General features: G+C 38.8%; 1 protein-coding gene across 1 annotated transcript in view; it reads right to left on the reverse strand.

Moving 5' to 3' along the window:
- Positions 1–810: 810 nt before the first annotated feature.
- Positions 811–25795, reverse strand: part of LOC123641936 (guanine nucleotide-binding protein-like 3-like protein) — a 60973-nt gene continuing 35988 nt past the window's right edge. Inside the window, exon 3 of the mRNA XM_045556880.1 lies at positions 811–2967. Coding sequence (XP_045412836.1) covers positions 1070–2797 — 1728 coding nt within the window. The 5' untranslated portion in view covers positions 2798–2967 and the 3' untranslated portion in view covers positions 811–1069. The remainder of the gene's footprint in view (positions 2968–25795) is intronic.

Here is a 25795-nt window from a genome sequence, read left to right on the forward strand (position 1 = left end):
TCTTGATATTAAATACCATAAAGTTTCTCAATGGACCTCTCTAATGCCCAATGAATTTATAGTCCCATTGATGCTATAATAGATAGATAGGAAATACATATAAAAAGTAATAAAAATGTATGTGAGCAGTTATACTAAGAAAATATGGAATCAGTTTGCAGTTCTACATTGAGATCTAGGAGTGGATTAGATAACTAGAATTAAAAGATGAATATTCTGAAATTAAACTAAATGTATTTGCCACTGTAAAACTCAGCACTGTGATTAGACTTACAGTGCCTTATTTAGAAATAGTTATTATTCATTGTGAGCCTGATGAACCAAGATCATCAATTAGCCAGCTAGTGAGATGAAAACAGCATTACTTTTATTTATTATCATTTGAGTTTTGGCCACATACTTACCATATCTCTGAACCACTTCTGATCTATTCCCTTTCCCTTAGAATGTATAATCTGCTTTAACCAATCCAATTTGGTTTACTGAAGATAAGTACACTAGATCTTCAAAAGACCAAAAATATTTTATTAGGAGACTATCACCGCATAAATGTCAGAGTCCAACTAAAACTCCTATCCAAGGACGAGGATTTTTTTTCATGACTTTTTGAAAGAAACATGTAATATGTATTGGGAATTATTTTAGAGTATGAAAAAAATTCAACAAGGTTTCCAGAGATTCTTTTATAATTTTAAAAATTATAAAAATTCAAAGATCACATTGAAGGTAGATTTTGAACTGGAAGAATATTTTAAAAGTGCAACTTGAAAAAGCCTAATCATAAAGCAAAATCCAGATACACTGAACTAATTTTTTTTTCTGCTGATATTTCTTTTATTTCTTCTGTTAAACACAATAGGAGTTAAATAAAGGGTATCGGGTATGGCAGCTCTAGTCCCTTGGGATTCTTTCTACTGGAGAGAATGGAGGGAACAGTGGGGGGAAGGGGACACATGTTGGGGGAGGGATTATTTAATATGCAGGTGCTTCAGGGAGAACCAAACTATTTTATCAGTATTCCCCCATGCCACTGGAACTGGTGCTTGGAGGAGGGAGTGAGATGAGTCCATCAGTCTCCATTACTGTCATCACCATTGCCAGAGAGGTCAAGGACAGACATCATGGAATCAGACAGCTTGCTGGCGATTTTATCTGAACGCTTCTGCATCTTCTTCTTATTCTTCAGGGCAGCCGCCAGAGCCTGGCCTTGCTGCAAGGGGTCTGTCTGCATGATCTTCTGCAGCACTGGGCGGTGGCCCCCTGAGCAGACATCCATTGCACTGCTGTTCCTGGGGCGGTGGTCCATATTGCGTTTAGCCCACCCCACCTGATTACGGTTCGGTCTGGTGCAATACCCAGTGAGCTCTCCAATCTTATACACGATGGTTTTATTTTCAGTGGCATCTGCTATTCTCATCCTCGGAGAATGGAGCAACTTGATCTCCATTTTGAGTGGGTCCATGTCACCCATCAGCTCATCAGATTTTCCAGTGGCCAAGCATTCCATGGTGTCTTCATTGGCCTGCTCGGTATCCTCGATGTCAAAGACCTCAGTCATTTCCTTAACAATCTCAGCACTGAGATGGGCAGGCAGAGTGTGGGTAGGTGGTGGTAGGGTGTAGAAGCTGATTTTCCCACTCACCCAGTCAGCCAGGACAGCTTTGGCTGCCTGCTCCTGACTGTATATGCCTCCCTTCTTCTTCTTCCCCAGGCGCTGGGCCACTGCAGTCAAAAAATGCTCAGTGGTCTGGAACCCAGAGACACCATAATAGTTGGAAATCTCCTCCAGGTTGCAGCGCTGCAACATGGTCTCCACTGGGGTTACAGGGTCTGCCAGCTTCTGCACGTGGACGCAGTTGCGCAGGATGGTGCCCACCTCCGAGTCGGGGCCTGGGACAATGCCCGGAGCATCCAGCAGCCTGATGAACTTGTCCAGGTAGACCTCCTGCATGAATTTGGTGACCCCAGGAACGGCTCCCACACTGCACGCACGGCTGCGCTTCAGGCTATTGATCAGGCTGCTCTTCCCAACATTGGGAAGGCCCACAACACCCACACGGATGTGGGTGCGCACTTCACCAAGGCAGCAATAGTTCCCCAGAACCCTCATGAGATTTTCAGCTCCAAAGCAGGCTCGGCTTCTCAGCTGCGACTCAGAAGCCTGATCCACTGGCACACTGCAACGATTCAGATTTTTGATCTGATGCTGGGTGCTGGCCTTGAAAGCCACAGTTGGCAGCTCATTCTGAAGGTACTCCAGCCACTTCTCCACAACCTCCTTGGGGACCAGGTCAATCTTGTTCAAGACCAGGACCAGTTTCTTGTTGCCCTCTGCCCGCAGGACAGACTCCTCCATTTGGAAGCAGCGGCAGCCCAATGGGTCTCTGGCATCCAGGACTTCCAGAAGCACATCAGAGTATTCCACCACCTTACGGAATTCCTTGTAATAAGCCTTCCTTGTGGCCTCATCATCCAGCTGAGGAAACATATTTAATTCCTGCAAAACTTCCTCCTTGTGCTCAAACTCCTCCTGGCGTCTCAGGACATCCTGACAGTAAGTCTCCACGGTCCTGCGTCTTTGTCTCTCCTGCTCCCGGGCAGCCTCCTGCTTCTCCCTCATCTCCTCAACCCTCTTCTTCTTTAATTCAGCCTCTCGATTAGGATGATCATTGGAGTGAACAATCTGGGGAGTCAAGGGCACTTTGGAGGCCGCTTTCTTCCCATTTTGCTTTGCAGGCTTCTTGCAGCCTTTGGAACCTTTACCTGGCTTTTTATTTTTGTGTCTAAGTTTCATCATGATGACGACGAGCTTGAAAGCAGTTAAGTTCAAATCTGCCTGCTTTCTTCCTACACCTCCGGCGAGGATCTGAGCGGAGAGGGTACCACAACTCCGCAGGCGCAGGAGATGCGTTCGCGCCGCTTGCACTAATTTTTTGAATGCCAAGCTCAAACCTTGTTTTCATTGATCTGTAAAATTAATCCGAGAATTTTGGAGAAAAGAAAAAGCATATTAATTAAAATATTAGGAAGTTGAACCAAATCCAAATTAGGGGTGTTTAATAGAATATTCTTCAAATAAAATGATAATGACATTTAATCCTGGCCTCTACATGGCTCTTTTGAGAATGTACATATTGGATGAGGCTGGACATAATATAGTTTTTCCAGTATTTAATCATTTAAGCTTTTGCTAAGTAGTATTAGCAAAATAGTATTCCTAAGATGCATTTTTATAATGCCTTTCAATTTGCAAAGTACTTCCTCTTACCTCCCTTATTTATTCTTAACAATATCCGTGAGACTGTAGGCAGGATACCTCATTTTATGCATTTGGAAATTGAGAATCCAAGCTGTTAAGTGATGTAACCAAGACTACAAATGTGCTATGGGCAGTAGATGAAGAACAGATATAGGTAACCTGCCACTGGTTGCCATGCTCTTTCTATCTTATTGCTCTCATCTTTGGTACTTTCCATTAGCTGAGGATGCCCTGATGAGAATATTGCAGCTTTTCAGCATAATGAAACATAGTACTGAATGAGAAGTATTCAAATTCTCAGGACTCCTACATGTATGTTAATTTATCTGCTAAAAATTTAGTCTACTATGCAATATTCACTTGTACATTACATTCTTCTCTATTTGCTTCATGTTCTGCCACCCACAAGCTATGTAACTATGGACAGCCCAATCTCTAGACTTTATTGCAACTGCTCAATGAATGCCTTCTATTTGCTTGGTACTCTTCTTCATACTGAGCATGCAGGATTAGCAGAGAACAAAACAGACACAGATAGCCCCCACTTTAGTTTGGGAAGATAAATATACAATAAAGATAAAGGTATAAATGTGTAGTAAGTTAAAAAGTAATAATTACTATAGAAGGAAAAACAAAAGCAAGGAAGGAAAATAGCTCCCTATTTTCCAGGCTAGGGGCTTGGAACATGTAAATAGAGAAGAAGGTAAGGGCCTGGGGTGGTCTTGGGAATGGAGTTCAGAGCAAAGCAACAGAAAGTGCAAAGACTCTGAGGCAAAACTGTACATGGAGGGGTTAAGGAACAGCAAAAAAAAACTCCAGCAAAATAAGAAATAAACATCATAGCAATTATCAGGGAACCAGAAGGAATGGGGCATTGTGGACCATTTTAAGGACCTTAGCATTTACTCAGAAGAAAAAGAAAATTTGTTTCCCAATCAGTGGCTAGATAAACATATTTTTATATTGATTCAAAACTGTAAGATAATATTGTCTCTCTATTCTTCCACATTTCCTAAACTTTAAATGGGAAGAATGAACAAGACAGCACAAACATAGCCCCATTAAATGTTGAATTATAATTTAGTAGTGGCTGTAAATATGGTGATTAGGAATTTTAAATTGTAAAATCCCGTTTCGGCTAAATGTTTATCCCTTGAAAATGATCAGATGCTTAGTACCCAAGATGAATTCCACAATATGAAAAGCAACAAAGAGAATGGATTCACTGAGATATAGAAAATGGTTCATATGTTGGTGAAAGAATACTAAAACTAAAGTTAAATAATATGGTTTGAGTCCATGTTCAGACACGTGTGATTCTACGAAAATCACAAAACATTTCGAAATCTCAGCTCCTCCTGTTTTTTCTCCCTTCAAATATTATCATGAAGATCAAATGAGACTGTATGTATGCATGTGTGTATATGTGTAAAAGCACCATAAGTTACTAGAGAATATAGAATAAGTTACCATAAATAGAAGTGGTGATATAATTCAGAAATACTTCCATGACAAGAAATTGGACTTACATGAACAAGTTAAAGTAATTGAAACTGTTGACTATGGAAGATTAATCCTGATCTCTTCTTAAATGAGGATGTTGCCTAGAATCCCATCTAGAATTCCATCCCATCTTTTTCTCCTCTCTTCTTACTCAGCCTACATATTTTCCCTGAGCTCTAGATCCATCTTTCCAGAAGATTATTAAATATTTCCATAAGTATATACACCTCAAAATTAATATTTACCAAATTAAGTTCATTATCTTTCTTCCACACTCCCCATGGAGTCCCTCTCTCAGTGAATAGAATTATCATCTACCCAATTTCTCAAGTTAAAAATGAGACAGCCTTTGTACACTCCTGCCCATCCCTCATATCTTCCATCCACTTTACAGCATTGATTCTAGAGTCAATGCTTAATGGCTTGAGTTAATCTTAGTTCTGCTACTTCCTAGTCATGAGACCCCAGCAAAGTCATTTAACCTCTCCGTACTTCCATTTCCTATCTGTAAAATGGGTTTTGAATGTATATTACACAGGGTGCTTGTGTGTTTGTGAGGATTAAATACACACACACACATATCTTAGAACAGTTATGTACTGGGTACTATATAAATGTTCTCTATTATGGGCATTATTATTAAACCTTGCAGGATGATCCACTGGCTCTGACCTTACTGACTTTACCCATTACCATTATGTTACTGCAGGGCTTCATCGTTTCCTACTTGATGACAGATTCCCTATCTTCATAACTTCTACCACACCATAGTGGCAGACTGACTTGTCTGCCTGCCCTTCTGGGCAACGGGCCCTTTAGGTCAGGGGCCATCTTTTATTCATTTTTGTATCCTCAAAGCCTAGTAATGGGTCTAGCACATGGTGGATGCTCAGCAGATACTTGCCAGAAGGAAGGAAGAAGAGGGGAATAAACGAAGGAGAGAGGGAGAGAGGGAAGAAAGAGAGAAGAAGGAAGGAGAAAGAAAAGGAGAAAGAGAGAGAAGGAAGAAAAGGTAAATGGAAGGAAGGAAGAGGAAAGAAATGAAAACAAAAGAAAGAGAAAGAATGAGAGAGGAAGGACAAACTGCCTTTCTTTTCAACAGTTTCTTACTTTTGTGTCCTTCCATAGTACTAGGAGAGTTATCATTTTAAAAGCAAAATGTTCATGTTAAAACTTCCATTAGGAAGCTCAGATGACTTCCCAGTAAAGGTTAAAAAGGGAAATTCATAGCATAGAACTTCTGTTTTCTAATTATCTTTCCAAACTTAACTCCTGCTACCACTTCCCTACCCATATAACCCATACTCTAACCACCTGAATTTCTTGCCATTCCCTACACCCATCAGAAATATCCCCCAACTCAATGCTAATCCCTTTTTCCTGGATAGCTCAACCTCTTTGCCTGGCAAACTTTTATTCATCTTCCAAATACCAGTTCAAATAGCTTATTGACTGTGAAGCTTTTCTGGATTCCTTTAAAATTAGGTTTTCCACAGAATTTTGTCCATCCTTCTACTATAACACTTATCTGGTTAAGTAGTTTATTTTTAAGTATATCTATACATATAATCTGGTGCTCCTTAGCATTAGGGATTGTGTCTTGTTTATTTCTCCAACTTCTGACACATAGGGGGCTCTCCATGACTTTTTCTTGAATGAATGAATGAATGAATGAATGAAGGCACTGACCTTTCCCATTTTGTTTCTATAAAAAGTGTGGTTCCCAAACCTCAGTCTCCAGACACAGATCACGCTGATTCCAAAAGAATCACTGGACAAGTGAATTAAAGGATCTAATCATCAGAGATTCCAAATCAATAGTTCACAAGTGCAGCCTAGTAATCTGTATTTTAACAAGTTCCTCAGGTAGGATTGCTTATGCAATTCCCCTTCATAAATATGTCCAGCTAAAGGGGTGGGACCTGAAATAGAGCTTAGGATCCTGTCTTCATGCCAATTTTGTGTGACCTGAGAGAAAGGAGCACAGATTCTAATATATAATAAATCACCGTGGACACTAGTAGGGCCTTTCTAGTAGGATTCTGAATTTAATTAGAAATAAATATTAATTTATTAGTCACATATGTGGTTAACCTCTAACAGTATACATAGGAAAGTTGTAGAGATCTTTTTTAAAAGAAATAAGTGGACATTATTTGGAGATATTTTAAAACAACTGCTGGAAGACAGGGTTTGAAAAATGTCCTTCAACGTCCTGGCTTCCAATATACCACTAGATGTTAATTCCAAGAAATAATTATAAGTAATCGTTTACTTAACACAATTCAGGTAAAATTCAGTGGTATCAGAACCCCAGAACCCGAATCATTACAAAAATTTTGAGTTTCGAAATGAAGGTAGTACAGGAATCTGTTTAAACCTTAACTAAGAGCAATTAGCCTTCAGGGCTTCAAGTCAATTTCTCACAATGGGACTTTCCTGTATACTTATTTTAAATGGTTTACCAAATTATCAGTCAGAATCTATAACAGAAAATTTGAGAAATTCTTTGAAAAGTTTCATGTGTTTCAATACTTCCCGTATCTCTGAACACAATGGGTGCTCCCACACACTGATGTCTCTATACCTAGCACTCCCTCTCCACAGCCAGGTCACCCCTCCTCCCTCCACCTGGCAGCATCTCACTCACCCTTCAAACACAGCTGAAATATCTAGTTTTCTTTTAAAGTACATGTGACATTTCCCCATTGCCATTATATAACAAAATAAAAGCAAATCTTTGAGACCAAAAGAGAGAGAGAGACAGCTGCTCTAAAAATTTAAGAGCCTAAATGCCCAGATCAATGACTTACCATAATGACATATGTTTTGCTAAAAAGGAAATACAGTGCCATAGAAAGGAACACACAGACATTGTGTATATACAATTACATACACAATGTACAATAGCACAATTGCAAGTTCAATATACTATGGTGGAAAAGCCGGAGCTTTGGAGCCAATCTGTAGGATTAGAATCTAGGAACTGACATTTATCAATTGTGGGAGCTTAAACAATTATTACATAATAACTTTCTGTTTGAGCTTCCTTAAGTTGAAAGTAGTATTAATATTGACTTCATTTTGTATGGTATGAGGGTTAAAATAGACAGTGAATGTGAAAGGGGAGCCCTGGATGCAAAATGTCTGAAAAATAGCCAATGGGAAATATTAATGTTATCCAGGAAGTGTCACGGTATCCAGACTTTTCCTGAATTAGGGGCAATCTATTTTCAGCTCAGACTTCAATAATGAAGTTACTTTTCCCACCAAAAAAAGCAACTTCCCAGGCAGAGTGCAGAATAAAGAATGCTGGTCCAGTGGAACACAGGGAGCAGTAATGTCAGAGAGTGCTATGTGGAACGTACAGAAGATGCCACTTCTGAGTGAGTAATGCCAGATGTTTATGCAGAGTGGGGTAAAGAAAACAAATTTTTCCTGCTAATAAAATGAATAAAGTTTCTAAAATGAACTTTGAGAAAATGCAGATGCTAAAAATCAGAGTGTTTTGGTAAATAAGTTTTAAAATAAAACATGATTATCCCAGCATATGAAGTCAACAGTTTTATTCAATCTGCACTTCTTTAACTCCATTTGGTGCAAGGCTCTGTGACTGTAATAATGGCAAAGATGCCCAAGAAGCCTGTAGCAGAGACCAGCCCAGGACACATAGAAGAGGACTGCAAGACCTGAATAACAAGAATAAAATAAAAATATCAACCAGACAAGATCTATCTATCTTCTTTGTTTAAACAAATAAAATCACTGTAGTTAGGCATAGCTAGCTCTGCGATGATGAAAGGGAACTTGAAGTTAACATTGGGACAATTTGCTATATATTCTGTCTTTTAATTGCCTTACAATGATCTCACTAGTGTTGGTACAGTCTTTCTCAATACATTTTTTTTCCTTTTTCACAAAATTCAAGTTTCCCCTATTGTTTTGTATTGTTCTTTAACTAAATGATCATTACCTATCCACTGCAGTAACATTTCTGATATCCAGATTAGTCATAACAGCTAATCAACGTATAGGTATAGAATATAGTCTGGGAAGGAAATTTTCATACTAGCACATCTGTAAGGTCCTTAAAGCACTTTGGGGAAAAATAAAAAATAATGAAAGAATATTAATTAGGTGGCTTCATTCACTTTCTTCTATTCCTTTATTATTGTAGATCATACAGTTTACCCAAATTCCAAGTTCCTTAGGGTAAAATAAGTAATGCTTTAGCACTAAGCTTTAAACATAGGTTGTATGTAATTGACTAAGGATTGAAAATGTTTCTGCTAGAATCTAGGTCTGAAATAAAAGGGGGAAAGAAAACAATCTGTAAGTTTAGTGTGCCTGAACTTCCTCAATAGAACACCATGACCCAGGGCATCAAAAGACAGAAATATTTTAGGCAATTTCTGTTTTAAAAAACCATCAGCCTCTTTGGTTTCAAGCCATTGCTCTTCCAACCTTACTTCATACAGATAAATAACACAGAAAAATTGAAGATTGCAAAGTACGTTAGAAGAAGCCTCAAATGATTTTTAGTGGAATATTATGTGCCCAAAACACAAGGAGTTTAAATTAGTAGCTTAAAATGTTCCATTTACCACACATCACAGGAAGTAAGTCTTTTTTTGGTTTCTCTTTAGCCTCATTCCTCCAAATCCTTGACCGGCTGAACTGCCTGTTCCAGGTCATCAAACTCCTTAATAATTTAAACTCCCAAATTCAGACTGAGCAATGCTATGGCTGGCTACATATTGTTGTCAATTCATGTAGCAGAAAAAATGATGCTACACATACATACTTTCATGTACACACACAGCCCCCAACCATGCACACACACAATTCTTCAGAAGCAAAGAGTAAATCTGTATTGCCACAAGATAAGTATAAAGAGGAGTTTTAACATGTAAACCAATATATGACAACTATGCCAAAGCCTTATTTAACTTTAAAATTTTAAAAATTCTTTACAGTCTTTCCCATGTGAAGCCAAGTTGTTTCACCTCATCTCAGATCTCTGGCTGACACGTGGCCCTACATCTCTACTTACTTTAGATAAAATTAAATAGGCCTGCCTTTCCCAAGAAAAGAAAGAAAAATCAGTTCCATGAGACATTAATTGTTACATACAGGGAAAAGAATTTCATGGTCAAACTGGGCACTGTTTAGTTAAATAAAGCTAAATAGTTTTTGGTTTTTGTTTGGTAAAGGGAGGGGTTTTTCACAACTGTTAATGTGCATTGTTAATAAAATGTTAATGTATATTGTGAATTGGGAATCAAATGCGGTAGAGTCAATGCTAAAAGTGGCATTTCTAAAGTTTCCCAAAGTTGTTTGAACACCCACCAAAGTTGTTTAAGTATTTCCCAAAGTTGTTTGAATATCTCATCAAGCTGGTACTACAAGCCAGACATAGTGGGAAAATGGCAAATTCTTGGCATCCAGGACCCCCCAGTTTTCCCTTTTAGTGTCTATTAGCTATCCCCCCAAGCCCCTAATAATCATTCCTCCCACAACCCCAGTAGACTTCCGCACCCTCATGCTGCTCTGGACAATTGCAGTTACTAAAGGCTAATTTTCGTCTGAATGTAGGCAATTAATTTCAAATTCTGTCAAGATTTTTTTCTCTACTTTTAACAATAGCAAAAGCCAGAATTTTTTGTTATTTGCTATGTTAGGCATGAGCTAAGCCTCATATACTTTTTCATATTTTTAAATTAAAATTTTTCATAATATCTGATTCATATGACAGTCTATATGTAACATATATGTTAAGAAAGAAAATAAATATAATTATTTTAATTAAAATAAGTAATCTACCATGCAGAAAAAGAATAATAAAATAATGAAAATACATTAGTATCTACCTAAGTGTTCCTCTCATCTACAATCCTCCTGTTACAGGAAACCACTATACTAATTTTAGGATATATTAATATTTTCCCTTGATTTTTAAATTAAGTTTTCAAGTGTGTATATGTCCCTAAACTTTACGCTTATTTTTCCTTATTTCTGAGATACATAAAAATAGAATTATACCCCATGTAATTTTCAATCAATTTTTCCCTAAATAATATTTTCCAAGATACAGCCATATTGTGTGTAGCTGGAATTCATTCTTTTTTGCTGCCACATAGTATTTTATTGCATAAATATACCACATTTCAAAAGAGCAAAGACGGCCGACTAGAAACATCTTGTGGGACCGCCTTGGCTGGAAGGTAGAATATTGGACTGAGGAGAGTAGAGAAGAGTCACAGCTCAGGTGTCGATTACAGAGACAGACAACAGAGATGTCTGGGGACCCCACAGAGAGAAACTGCAAAGCTGAGAAACAAGATAAAGAGGAGAAGACAGTGGCAGGAATCCAACCCAGAGAGGCTGGGAGCCCAGTCAAAGGGTAAGAGGGTTTCCACTCCCTCACCTAGGTGCTTTCCGTGAACAGTGGGACACAAAGTATATTGAAGATGCTTCCACCCTCCATGAACCTAGGCATGGCAGCTATATAGGAATAGTGGGGTGAACCAGCAAACCCTAGGTGTTTGGGTGTCCATAAGGGACATCCCATGAGACAGTGCCACAAGAGACCAGAGTGCTGGCTTTCTTACACCTAGACACTTCCTCCTCTGCACCTCCTCTACTCATGGCGTTAAAGAAAGTAATTTGAGCTGCAGCCAACTGGTAGCCATGAACCCTCCCCAACCACTGCAACCACCAGAGTACTCTGAATTGAGAAACTCACAAAGGGCTGCTTCTCTAGGGTGGGTGCATGCTCCAAGCTGAGCTCACCACGGAGAGTGGGGTCGCCCCACAATTTGGGAGCTTCCTGCCCACCAGTGTTTCTTGGAATGGCGTGCTGACAGCTTAGACAGGAAGGCTGGCCCGGTGCCCCCTGCTCATGAGAGTGGTGTAGGGAGACACAGGGGAGAGGTCTCAGTCCCGGACTCAGGTTGAAAGGAAGCCCTTGTGGACATAGCCCACGGGAGGGTGTGGAGGGGTGCTGAGAACGGGGATCTGTGAGCATGCCCAGCACCCGCCACCGGCTGGAAAACCGCCATGTTGAATAGGGGTGTGGCACTCAGGGAGTAATAGCCTGGCCCCTGGTTCCCATGGCAACCGAATGCCTCGGGCACACCCTCTGAATAGGAGCAGCAGCCCCTCTCCCCGCTCGTTACAATAGGGAGTGCAGCTCCAGCTAAGAAATTAATAGTGGCCTCCTCTCTCTGGCGGGAACATATTCCTGGATGAAGCCCCCATGGATACAGAGGCCTACTACTCTCCCCTTAGGGTCTTGTGGTAGAAACAGGGTGCACAACTGGGCAACCCCCTACCCACCAGCATTTCACAAAGACCCACACTAGTGGGTCAGACACACAGACTGGGGAAGAGTGTGAGAGCTGGACTCGGGTGGTGAGAGAACTCACAGGCACTGATCTGATGGGAGTGTGTTGGGACATTTCAGCGAGCAGTGATTAGGGAGGGCACTCACCCCTCCCCACAGCCAAACTGCACTAGTGGACAAGGGCAGAAATAGCGGGGCCCAGGGCCTGAGCACCCAAGAGTTTAGACCCCTCCCTGGGGAATAGCATTCCTGGTTTGGAGAGCTTGCCCTGAACAATACCAGTGGCTCCTCCTAGTGGCCAGAAAACTAACGTCTGAGTCCCGCCGAGGATTCACAAAGCCTTTCAGGCTCCACAATCCAGCCACGATCTGTCTTGCTCCTCCCAAAATCTCAATGGGAGTAGGGATCAAGTAACCCCCTGGGAGCTACAAGGTCCCTTCTAAAGCTTGGGGCATTCAGGTGCCCCAGTTGGGAGATCAGAGCTTACCACAGGCACAAAAGGACATCTTGGCAGTTGGTTCTTCCACACAAATATCAACCAATAACCGGGGGAACAACTCTATAGCTAAGCATAGCACCTTCCAACTCAAGCAAATAGGGAGGCAGCTGATTCATGCCCAACAAGGACCACCTGCCATCTTGGAAGACTTAACTCATTACACACTGCTGGGAAGAGGTGGAAGACAGCAGGTTACCTCCCAGAACACCCCATAGGCAACTTAGGACCAGCACTCCTCTCTCCAACACGGGCAGGGATTGATCTCTGGGGACAGAGACAGGCTGCAAGCCAGGCCTATAAACCCCAGGTCTCAGTTGAGAGGCCAGATGAGAAGGAATCAGCAAAAAAACTCTAGCAATATAAAAAATCAGAGTGAAAGGACACCCCACAAAAGAAAAGAATAAGTCCTTATCAATGGATACCAACCAAAATGAAAATGTTGAAATGACTGATCAACCTTAAGAATAGGATAAACAGGGCTACATGGGGAAGCAGTAGGGATAACACTCCTTCTCTAAATAGGTCTTACATAATGGTTTTAATTCTTGAAGTCCCTGTTTTCATTTATATTAGGCAGTATTAACTATTTTAACCATGGAGAGATGGTCCATAGGGTCCTATTTTACCAATCCAGTTATTAAGGGCCAAAGATTTAATTTTAATTTATTACCCACTGGGTTAGAACATCCCTTCCCCTTCTGCCACATAGCTAAGCAAGCTGAATAAGAATGCCCAGGTTCTCCTTCCTTTGATGCCTATGGAAACTTTAAAACCACACATAGGACCCAGCCCCACCTCTAACTGGCATAAAAACTTCAAGCCAGTCTCCTTTTCTGGCCCTCTCAAGCCATTTTTTTTTTTTTTTTTTGAAGCTCCCATTGGGAGCTTCCCTGCTTTTCCCAGAAAGCCTCATTATATGAGTAATAAACCTTTTCATACCCTGTTGGGATATGTGTATATGTGTGTGTGTGTGGCGGGGCGGGGGGGGGGGACATCAATCTTGACATTTGAAACAAATTTTGGGTGTATGTAGGCCCATCCTACATCTTCAGAGTGGCTACACAACCCACTAAATGAGAATCCACTTGTTTAAAACTATCTCTAAGCAAATAATGTATTATGCACTGTTCCAGAACACTTTAATATAACTTGCTTCTCCAAACTAACATGCTCTTTTTCTTTAGTTCTGTTCCCTTTTTAACCTATAAATAAGACAGTACTATTTTTATTATCTCATAAAGACAATGTTTACCTATATATTTACCAATTTATTTGAACACCACTTCTTTTTCTATTTCCTTTATCTCCTACCTTCTGCCTATGGTCATTTCTTTCTTTCTTTTAGCAGTTCTTTTATCTCACAGCTGCCATTGTTGTCACCTCTTTATAGATGATCCGCGTTGCCTCTGTGACTGCTTTTAAGAGCTTCTCTTTGGTTTTATGCTGTTCCACCACAAAGTGCGAAGGTGTAGGGTTTTTCTTTTTTTTTTTTTCCCCCCTAATTGATCCTTCTTGGTATTTACTTAGCTTCTCTATGTGTGGATTCATGTTTTTCATTTATTTTTAGCCATTATCTCTGCAAATGTTCCCTCTTTCATTTCCTATTTTCTGGCAGTTCCTTCAACTTATATTGAACCTTATTCTTTCCTCTATATTTCTAAAACTATCTTCTACATTTTCCATTTTGTGTCCACTCCCTGTACTATATTTTAAATAATTTATTTGGATTTATCCTCTAATTTACTAATTCTTTCTTCATCTGTGTCTGATCTAGTGTTTAAATTCTACATTTTTTAAATAATTTTATTCTTTATACTTAAAATTTCTATTCTTTTTCTAATATTCATGGTCATTTTTGAGTTCTTTGCTTTTGCATTTTTGGTTCTTTTGTATCTTTAAACATTTTATTTATAGTTATATTGTGTTGTCTGTTAATTTCAACATCTGAGGTCCTAGGGACATTTTTCTTATTGTTTTTGCTAAATTTCAGTCATGGTCTTCATTTTAATGATTTTATCAGTCTTATTTTGAGCTAAATTTGCTTAGGCTTAATCTGTAAAAATCCTATAGTTTAAATAGAGGTTACTGTCTTCTGGAGAGGATTTGCATTGGCTTCTGCTAAGAGCCAGGGGTTGCTGTCAACCTGGAATCACTTGAGTTCACCTTATTTATTTTTTTTATGTAATATATTTTTAAATTTATTTTTAAATTTCAGAATGTTACAGGGGTACAAACACTTTGGTTACATATATGGCCTTTGCACCGCCTGAGTCAGAGCTACAAGCATACCCATTCCGCAGACGTGGTTCATTTTAAAGATCCTAATCAGGTTTCCCATTTTGCAACTGACAGACAACTGTGTCTCTTACTGTTTCAATAATATTAACACTTTCTTTTGAGGCAACTTCACTTTTCCAGTTTGTTTTCCACTTACTGCGCACTGATCCTACTCCAGCCTAAGCTCACATATTAATTTGCATATTTATTTGTGGATTCAGGGGTGATTCTTGGAGATTTTCCTTAACCCCTGTGACTCTAGCAATGCATTAGAAAAGTATGCTTTATTTAGGATCTAGTTAATGTGTAGCAAAAAGGCCTTGAGAATTTACCTTACTCCTAGAAGGAAAAATTTAAAGATCAGAATTTCAGCCCCTTGTGGTAAAGCTATTCAGGGGCAGGGATTAAGATACACCTCTTAAAGTACATCCCAGGAGCAACTCCCTCCTCAGCCTACACATCACAGGGGCAGTCCTTTCACACATTTCAGCAGAAACAGAACATTCATCATTATGTAACTTCTCCAGATTTTATTCTTTGCATTGTCTGGAATTATATTTTTATTAAAAATGTTGTTTTATTTTTATGTGATTGTGATTATCTCCTTGTTTATTTTATTTTGTTTTGATTTTTTGTTTCATTTTTAGGGCATTTAGCAGTACTTTTCAAAATGCCTTGGCATGCTAGTAATAATTACTAAATAGATAATTAGTAATAACTACTAAGGAGATAACCTTCCCAAAACTATTTATGTTATCAATCTGGAGAGTTGATTTATACCTTGAAGAAGATTAGTTTGGACTCAGCATTTAGTAACTACTAAATTTTCCTTTAACAGTACAGCTTTCCTGAGCTACAGCTCCAACTGGTATAATTATTGTACAGAATTTAGAGTAGTTCTATGCCACCTTGATTGTTTATCATATAACTAATAAGTTATAATTATAACAGCAAAACAGTTTTGGAAAGCAAAATTAGCTTAATGGCAATTAAATTCAAAAGCCATTCCAAAGAAAGCTAAGCAATAACTTTAATTGAGTCATACATAAAATGGAAAAGCTTCAAAACATAATGTTTTTAAACATCATGTAGAAAAGTTACACAGTACCTATGATTTTCTTGTTTCATTGCTCTTTAGCTATAGAGATAAAGAATTATATATTAAAATTTTACATGAAAAGATTGTAAAATGTTAAAGAGTGCATAAAAAATGCTGAGATGACCTCCATATGTTAGTAAACTCTCAAAATATAGTTTTTCATATTTCTTAAAAAGGAAAATTAAATTTCCACATCTTATTTATTGCCACTTTTTTCATGGGTGAAAACAAAATGAAAAAAGGGGTAAAAACAAAGTGAAAAAAATTTTACGTAGCTCAAATTACTGAGAACTCTTTCACAATCTCTCATAGCAATTAAAAAGACTACGTGGTATAAACATTTTCCTGCCCAGCAAGGGATTTCTGCCTTTAAATTTTATCTTTATCAAAGTAAATGAATGTTGTATGGATTTGCCCTAATAAAAGCTCCAGTTCGGGTCATTATGATGTAACTGGTGGTGAACTCACCTTCTTGCCATAAGCAACAACAAAAATGTGCATGGTTGTGATTTGTGAGAAAAGGGAGGCACACGTGAGTACCATGTTTGCCTGGACAGTCTGTATAGAGACACATTTGGATTATGGAACTGGGAGATCAAGCTAAGTAGAGCAGCGTAATCTCTCTGAGCTGAGAAGTCCGAGACTGGATGGAGCTCACAGTAACTGAAACAGCTGGAATGTACAGGGTATATAACATTTCTTCCAAATCTGCAGTTTGGCAGTACTTAGTAAGGACACTTAATTTCTGTTCCACTCAGTCATCTGGGGCAACTCAAAAGCCGTGGGCTGAAATCATCCGAGCTTGTGTTCACTCAGGTATCTTGTGGATGACACTGGAAAGATTCAAACTGTTGGAGGCTGTGACAGCTGGGGTTCCTTGGGTATCTCCATCTCATATGTGGTCTCTGCAGCATGAAGCTTTAGGATAGGCAGACTTCTCATATGTCAGCTCAGGGGTCCCAAAATATGTGTCTCAAGAAAAGGAAACAGGCAGAAGCTGAATTGCCTTTCCTAATCTGGCCTTGGACATCATCCTGCTTCTCATCTAATACATGAGAAGGGAGTCACCAACACTGGCCCAAAATTCAAGGAGAGGGAATCCAATTCCTCCACCTTTTGTGGAGGGGTGTCAAACATTTGCAGACATGTCTTGAAACCATCTTAACATCCAGAAGCACATGTAGATTGGCCTTAGATGGAGATGAGAATCAAGTTTCATGTAGAAGAGATAAACTGATATATCAGGATGAGAAGAGGAAGCAGGATGATATGGTAGTTCTCAGAAATACATGATTTCTGGATCATAAAAGTACACAGAATGCAAATGTAGAGCAAATTTTGTACTGTCAGCTTTGAAGAAAGAACATTTAGCCAAAACTTCTTGAAGAATACAGTCTTTGGACTGTGTCTTGAAGAAAAATAATATGGGGCATCTCAAGGAAGAATTAGCAAGATGAGTGAAAACATAAACTTAGGCCTTAATCTAGCTGGCGAGAGGCTGGGGATGGAGGAAGCCAGGGACCAGTGAGGAATCAAAGTTCAGAGGTTAACTGCAGAAACAGACAGATACAGACAAATTTTCAAAACGGAAATATCTGGTCTTAGGTGATTTCAGTCTAGGAGGACAAACTGAATAATGACAATAAATTTGTATTATATATATTTTTAATTTCAAGGAAAATCTTTAAGAAAAATAATGTAGCACCCAAAGGAGAAAGCAGATTAATTGAGTATGAAAGGTCTCTAAAAAGGTCTGTCTTGGTAATGGAAACAAAAGAGAATAAGATAGAAAATTAAGCATGAAAGTGCATGACGAACAGATAGAATAGGGACTCAGCGACAAAGAAAGGGGAAAGCAATAGAGTTAAGAATAAAGTATAATTTTCAGCACCAAAAAAACTGAGTCCTCAAGTAAAAGTCTTGCTCTGTGGCCCGGGCTAGAGAGCAGTGGCGTCATCATATCTCACTGCAACCTCGAACTCCTGTGCTCAAGCGATCTGTCTGCTTCAGCCTCCTAGGTAGCTAGAACTACAGGTATGTACCACCATGCCTAGCTAATTTGTCTATTTTTTTATAGATATGGGGTTCTTACTATGTTTCTCAGGCTGGTCTTGAACTCCTGGCCTCAAGCAATAGGGGGAGAAATTTTATTACCAAAATATTTCCTTTAAAGATGTATAAAAGGAATTACTTGGCAGCAAAAAAGGTAAGATAGGGTTTTTTTTAATAAGCAAGATTTTAAAGTTATCAAAAATATTTATTAAGCATATAAAAAGCTAAAGTTGCTATCAGAAAATAGTCATTACTTGTGGAAACTACAAGGCCTTTTTCTAGTATACAATAACAATATTCCTGTACATGATAATATGTTAGGATTTCAGCATAGCTATTGGCAAATAACACTTGCTCAACACATTTTTATAAATTAAACTATAATCACAGAAGCAATGAGTTTTAAACCCTAAATGCATGAGATCATAAACTGATATACAAAAGATTATAAAATGAATTGATATCTGAAGGTACATTTTGAAGCTTTAAACATTTTTATTATATACAGATTATCAATATATATCCAGTAACCTCAAGTGAGTTAATAATTAATTCAGTTAAGAGATCCATTTGCTGTCATATATAGGAAATGATTTTTTAAAAAAATATTTGATATGAATTTACAAGAATATTCAGGTACTGTATGAGGCAATTTACATACCAATTTCTAGCCTATACAATAACCCTGTAAGTAGGTACTACTGTTATCCTTATTTTCTCAAGGACATATAATAAGTCTTATAGAGATTAGCAGACTTCCAAGACCACGCGGTTTACAAGTGTCAGGGTCAGGATTTGAACCCAGCTCTGGCTCCCAAGGACGTATTTCATTATACTGACTAAAGACGCAAGCAAAATATGAATTTGAGGGTAAATTTAAAACTGTATCTAATAAACTGCTTTAATCATGCATGCACATGAATATACGTACACACAAAAAAACATCCTAGTACATAAGAAGGCCAATGTTGGAGCCAGGAAGACCCATTTAGGAGAATACATTTACTATGATAGACTACACATATAAAACATATTTTTGTGAATGTAAGATGAACTGATTTTTTTGATTTTTATTTTTTGTTCATCCTCAAAAATTCTTCCAATAGTTAATAATATTGATCAATATAAAACCTAAGTTTACAATCTGGACTGTTTTAAAACATATACGTATATTTTTCTCTCAGAAACCTATATATATATGTGTGTGTTTTATATATACCATATATGTGATATGCTTCTAGAATATATACATACATACACATATACATCTCCCTATCACCCCATTTGTCTATCTAAACAGAGGTCATCTATTTCTCTCTCTCTTTCTCCATACACACACACATACACACACACACACACACACATATATCATTAGGAAAGAGAAAATTATCTAATATTACCTTTAGAGACATCTATTAAAAATACTTTTTCCATAATGGACATATATTATTTCAAAATTGGTATTCTCATATAAGGAAAGTGTGTGATATCATAGTCCTATAGTAATGTATGTCTTAGGTTTACTTTAAACTCAATTATTAGAATTAACTTCACACTTTACAATAGATTTTCTTTTTTTTTTTTTCTTTTTTTTTTTTGAGCATGCTATAGGGGTACAAATGTTTAGGTTACATATATTGCCTTTGCCTCACCTGAGTCAGAGCTTCAAGCATGTTCATCTCCCAGACAATGTGCACTGCACCCATTAGGTGTGAATATACCCATCCCCTCCTTTCCCCTCCCACCTGCCTGACACTTGATGAATGTTACTACTATATGTGCACATAAGTGTTGATTAGTTAATAACAATTTGATGGTGAGTACAATTTCATGGTGCTTATTTTTCCATTCTTGCCACACTTTGCTTAGCAGAATCAGCTCCAGGTCTATCCAGGATAATACAAGAGGTGCTAAATCACCATTGGTTTTGTGGCTGAGTAGAACTCCATGGTATACATATACCAAATTTTATTAATCCAATCATGTATTCATGGGCACTTGGGTTGTTTCCACATCTTTGCAATTGTGAGTTGTGCTGCTATAAACATTCTAGTGTAGATGTCTTTTTTATAGAATGTCTTTTTTCCTTTGGGTAGATGCTCAGTAATGGGATTGCTGGATCAAATGGTAGTTCTACTTGTAGGTCTTTGAGATATCTCCATATTATTTCCATAGGGCTGTACTAGTTTGCAGTCCCACAAGCAGTGTATGAGCATTCCTATCTCTCTGTATCCATGCCAACATTTATTGTTTTAGGACTTTTTGATAAAGATCATTCTCACTGGTCTATAGTATTTTTTTTGTTGTTGCACTTTTCCTCAATTTGGTATCAGGGTAATGTTGGCCTCATAAAAGGTGTTGGGGAGGATTCCTTCTTTTTCAATATTGTGGAATAATTTCTGCAGGATATGCACCAGTTCTTCTTTGGCAGTCTGGTAAAATTCAAATGTGAAACCATCTGGTCCAGGACTTTTCTTTTTGGGAAGGTTTTTTATTGCTGCCTCAATTTTGGTACTTGATATTTGTTCAACATTTTGTTTAGATCAAGTAGGATTTGCTTTATGAATCTGGGTGCACCTGAGTTAGGTGGATAAATATTTGTAATTGTTATATCTTCTTGTTGAATTGTACCCTTCACCGTTATATAGTGACCATCTTTGTCTTTCATTACTTTCATTGATTTGAAGACTAAGTTATCTGAAATCAGAACTGCCACATCAGCTTTCTTTTGGCTTCTGTTTGCAAGAAATATTGTTTTCCATCCCTTCACCTTGAATCTGAATGCATCCTTATGGATTAGATGTGTTTCCTGAAGACAGTAGATATTTGGCTTGTGTATATTTATCCATTTGGTCAGCCTATGTCTCTTTAGTGGGCAGTTCAAGCCATTCACATTTATTGAAAGAATTGATAAGTGGGGAAGATTTCTGTTCATCCTGTTGAGTTGAATTTTTTTGCTTTGTTTTCTCTCTTGAGCCATTGTGGTATTTTGCCTTTGACCTTTAGCTTTTGGATGATTTCACACTTGTGAGTGTTTATGGTGCTGATCCATGTGTAACACTGTTCTGAGTATTTCCTGGAGGGCAGATCTTGTCTTGATGAATCCCCTGTCTTTGCTTGTCTGAGAAGGTCTTTATTTCTCCTTCATATAAGAAACTTAGTTTTGCATGGTACAAGATTCTAGCCTGGGCAATATTCTGTTTGAGAAGAGTGAGAATGGGGCCCCAGTCGCTTCTGGCTTATATGGTCTTAGTTGAGAAGTCTGCGGTTAGTCTGATGGGTTTTCTTTTGTAGGTTACCTGCTTCTTTCACCTTACGGCTTATAGGAGGGCCTCTTTCATGTTTATTTTGGCCAGTCTGATGACCATTTGTTGTGGTGTCTTTCCATTTGTAATGAATCTCCCAGGAGTCTTTGAGTGTCTTGTACCTGGATATCTAGATTTTTAGCATGGCCAGGGAAATTTTCCTCCATTATATCCTCAAATACTTTATCCAACCCTTGTGTATTTTCTTCTTCACCCACAGGGATGCCTATAATTCTCATTTTAGTCCTCTTCATATAATCCCACATTTCTTATAGGCTTTGCTCTTTTCTCTTATTTCTCTGCTCTATCTCTATGACTGACTTATTTAATTGAAAGGTGTTATCTTCAATCCCTGAGATTCTTTCTTCTGTTTGATCTACACTCTTCTTGAGGCTTTCCCACTGTGTTTTGTAATGCCTTGAATAAATTATTCATTTCCAGAAGTTCTGTTTGATTTTTCTTTAATATTTCAATTTCTTTAATGAATTTTTCTTCCAAGTCCTGATTTTTTTTGTGTGTGGTTTCTTTGTGTTGATTATCCATTTTTCTCTTGCATATCATTAAGTTTTCTTACAATCCATGTTTGAAATTCTTCTTCTGTCATTTTACTGCTCTGAATTTGGCTGATATCCATTGCTAGAAAACTGGTGTTCCCCCTTTGTTGGTGTGCTTTCAGTTTGATTCTTCATACTTCCAGAGTTCTTTCTCTGGTTCTTTTCCATCTGGAGCAGTTGTTGCTTCTTGCCTTTAGATTTTCCTTTAGACAATGACACACCCAGTTTAGTCTCTGAGCCAGTAGGTAGTGTTTGTGGGTGAGACTTGATTACACCCTGTATGATAAGTCAGTAAATGCAGTAAAAGGGTGAGCAAATTGACCTCCCTGTCAGTAGGTGATGCTTGCTGGGAGGAGCAAGCTGCAGTGTTGTTTTTGGGTCCTGTAACCAGCTCCCTCTGGAGAGGTACTCTAGTGCCTCAGGTGCTGGGTGGGGCCCTGAGACTTCCAGGTGTGTCCTTATTCTCCACCTTAGCAGGGGGATGTGGGGGAGTGAGGCTGGGTGGGGCTAGGTGGGGCTGGGTTGGGTGAGCCTGCCCTCCAGCTCCACAAATGCTGTTAGCAGGGGTCAAAGGTCTCTTCTCTGCTTCTGGGCAAAGCTACAAGGGAGGGGCTGAAATGGCCCCACTCAGCCAAAAAGTCTCCATGTGGAGGTGGGGCTGTCTGGGATCTGCAGTCTGGAGTAGGCCTTGCTCCTTGTCCACCCTCCCCTATTCCAAGGTTTCTTCTGGGCCTCTCTCAGGAGGCTGGACCTCAACCCAGCAGATATCCCCTGAATGTGATGCAAGCTGGGAGGTTCCCTGCCTAGGATCACAGCCTCAGCTGAGAGCATGGCCCTCCTGTGGGAGGAGGGTTGCCCCTCAAACAAGCTGCAGCTAGGACCCACTCTGATCTGCCCCTGAAGGCACACACACCTCAGTAGACTAGTTCACAAATATCCCTTCTGTGCCCCCAGGCAATGCTATGGAGACCTGGGTATATGGGATCTGGCCCCAGAGATCAATCCCTGACCCTTCCAGGGAGAAAAATGCTGGTCTCATGTCACCCATGGGGAGCCCAAATGGGATCAATGTCTCTCTGCCTCAGGATTTGCCCCTTTCTGCTGGAGTGACCAGGTAAGCAGCACCTGGGAGGGCTGGTAGGTAGGGAACTCACAGTCTGAGTACCCCCCAGTTTGCTGCAAGGCCCCAGAAGTCCCATTCCCGGCAGATGCCTCTGGGTAGTAGCTAAATTGTCTCTCTCGGCAGCCACAGGAAAGGAAGAGGAAGGGGAAAATAAAGCAATATGGTGCCTGCTGAACAGCTAGAGTCTTTGGGGCAGGAGACACCCTGAGGGAACTGGAAGCCTAGTGCCCTGTCTGCAAGAGGCTCACCACTCACAGGCAGCAGCCGTCTCTGGGCTATTGTTGGCAGGTCTTGCTAGCAGCTCAGGAGCCCACCAGCAGTCCAAGATGCAAGGGAGGGGAAATTTAACTGCTCCACCTACCCTTGTGGCTGGTCTCCAAGGCTCTCGGGGTTTAGACCCTGCTGATGCCTTTCTCCTTCCAGTTCTGCTCTGCAACCTCTTCCCATGGAGTCTCCCTAGTTTTATGCAACCTTCCTTCGTAGCCTTATCCAATCTATGTTTGTATGCCTGTTTGTATGGCTGTTTGCTTTTTTCACTTTTATCTAAAATCTATCTTTCTTGCAGGGACACTCTGGCTGGTGGTTTTTCTCATCTGCCATCTTGCCTTGATTCCCCCTATAATACATTTTCAAAAGGAGCTAATAAGTGTCCAGCTGATATCTGAGCTCATGGTGAGATGCAACTTTGGCATGCAATTTGTTACATTTCACACACCAGGAAAGGACTTTTCTCCGAGTGTCCCAAGAACACATGTTAAGTCCAGGAACCTGGAAGACATTGTTGATTGTGAATATGAATTCTTGGTAGGTCAATGATTGGGGACAAACAGGACCATATTTTAGAACTATTGCTTTCTAATGCTTCTTCTTTCAGCTTCTGCTGTCATGATATAGCTGAGAAAAAGCAAGGCAGTGGTTTCCTCCTTTTACTCCTATTTTTTCAAAGGAAAGTAAATGGAGAAAATTGCAAGGTAGTTTTCACATTGAATGAGAGCTACAAATGCTTACTGAATGCCCTTATCTTAAAGATTAAGTAAATTATGTTTTTAAGAAGCAGGAGCCTATTTTTTAAAGCTTAAAATGGTGTTTTAGAGATGAGAAAGCTACCTTACAGACAGTTCTGCAGATTCGTGGCTTATTAGACATACAGATTTCATATAATTACTAAAACCAAATTCACAATGCTTCTTTCTAATGCAATAATAGAGTATGGAAATTAATATGAAGTTTGGAGTCTGACCAGGAAAATTTATCTCCAGAAGTGGCAGAGTTATTTTGGTATGGTTATCTATGGCGCTACCTAATCACAGCCAAATCTCTTCAGCCCAGGAGATTTTTTGAATTCTCATTTGGTGCACATGCCTGTAAGGTCAATCAGTATGTTACAAGTCCATGTTATAACAAGAGTCTACATCCCTCTGAATTTGTAATTGTTGATTCTTCTATGTACTATAAAATTAGAAATTTGAGCTTAAGCAGGATTATAACTCAATTATGCCAAAAAAATTGAAAAGAAAAAGAAATCAAACTGTTTCACTACTCTAAGATAGATACTATAAAGGAGACACAGGAGGAAGTGCAAGGAAAACAGGCTTTGTAGTGAAACAGACAGACTTCAAGTCCCAGGTTTGTCACTTGTTAGCTATGAAACCTTGATTATTGTCTCTGAGGCTCTCATTTGTAAAATGAAATAATACATAAAATTGTTGGGAGGATCAGAAATGACTAAGGAGAAGTTTCTAAGATGTAACGGGTATTTTAGAGAAGTACAGCTACTAATATTCAAATTAGATAAAATAAAGTTGGATTTATACTTTTAAACAAAATTTAAACAATAAAAACACTATCTTTGTGCATATATGTATATATATGCAAATAATTAGAGAACTTTTGGATTATATGTGATTTATATGTCATCCAGCTCAAACTCCTATTTAAAGCAAAGTCTGATATACCACTTTCCTGAAATGAATTCATTCAGCTTTGCTTGAACCTTTCCAATGATCAAACCTCAAAAGATTGCAATTGTTTTCAAGGCAGGGATAATGGTGAATTAAGCACATCTGGTTCCTGATGGCTTTTCTTTTGGTTCCATCATTTTTCTTCTTCCTTGTGTGAGATATCTGAAGTCATTTTTTTGATGCGTGACTTTCCTATTTGCCTTCCAATGGAGTTACTTAAGCTTATCGGTCCAACTCTGAACTCATCGGACTAAACACAACAGAGATGTGGGTTGAACCACCTCACAGTTCAAGAAAAGTATTCATTCTCTCTTTCTTCAAACCTATTTCCTTTCGTTTCAATGAAACCAAAAGGGGCATTTGCATTTTGAAAGACCCCTTCAGACTGTTGGTTCATGTTAAGTTCCATTAACTACAATTCCTAAGTCCTATTTAATGGGGTTTTTACTTAAATATCTGATCATTGCTAGGTAGCAGAGAGTCACAACAGTAATTTGAGATTCCTCATCCTCATAATGCTTGGTATTCCTGATGCAATTCCTATTAATACTACCTCCTTGAAAACAAAACTATAAAACTCTCCAGGCACAATTTGTAACAGAATGTAGTTAAATCTGCATGATAAATTTACTCTTTATGTCACTGTAATTTACTCACATTGTCTCTATTTAATTCAATCTTAAGGCCATTAAAATCTAAAGGATGATTCAAATGCTTGTTTTGGCATAATTCATTATTCATTTATGTTTTTAAAGATGAAGATAGCTATGTTATCTCCAAATGAAATTAACACATTCAATAAGGAATACAATATTGAA

This window comes from Lemur catta, chromosome 7 (genome assembly GCF_020740605.2).
Source record: "Lemur catta isolate mLemCat1 chromosome 7, mLemCat1.pri, whole genome shotgun sequence".
Taxonomy (NCBI): Eukaryota; Metazoa; Chordata; class Mammalia; order Primates; family Lemuridae; genus Lemur; species Lemur catta.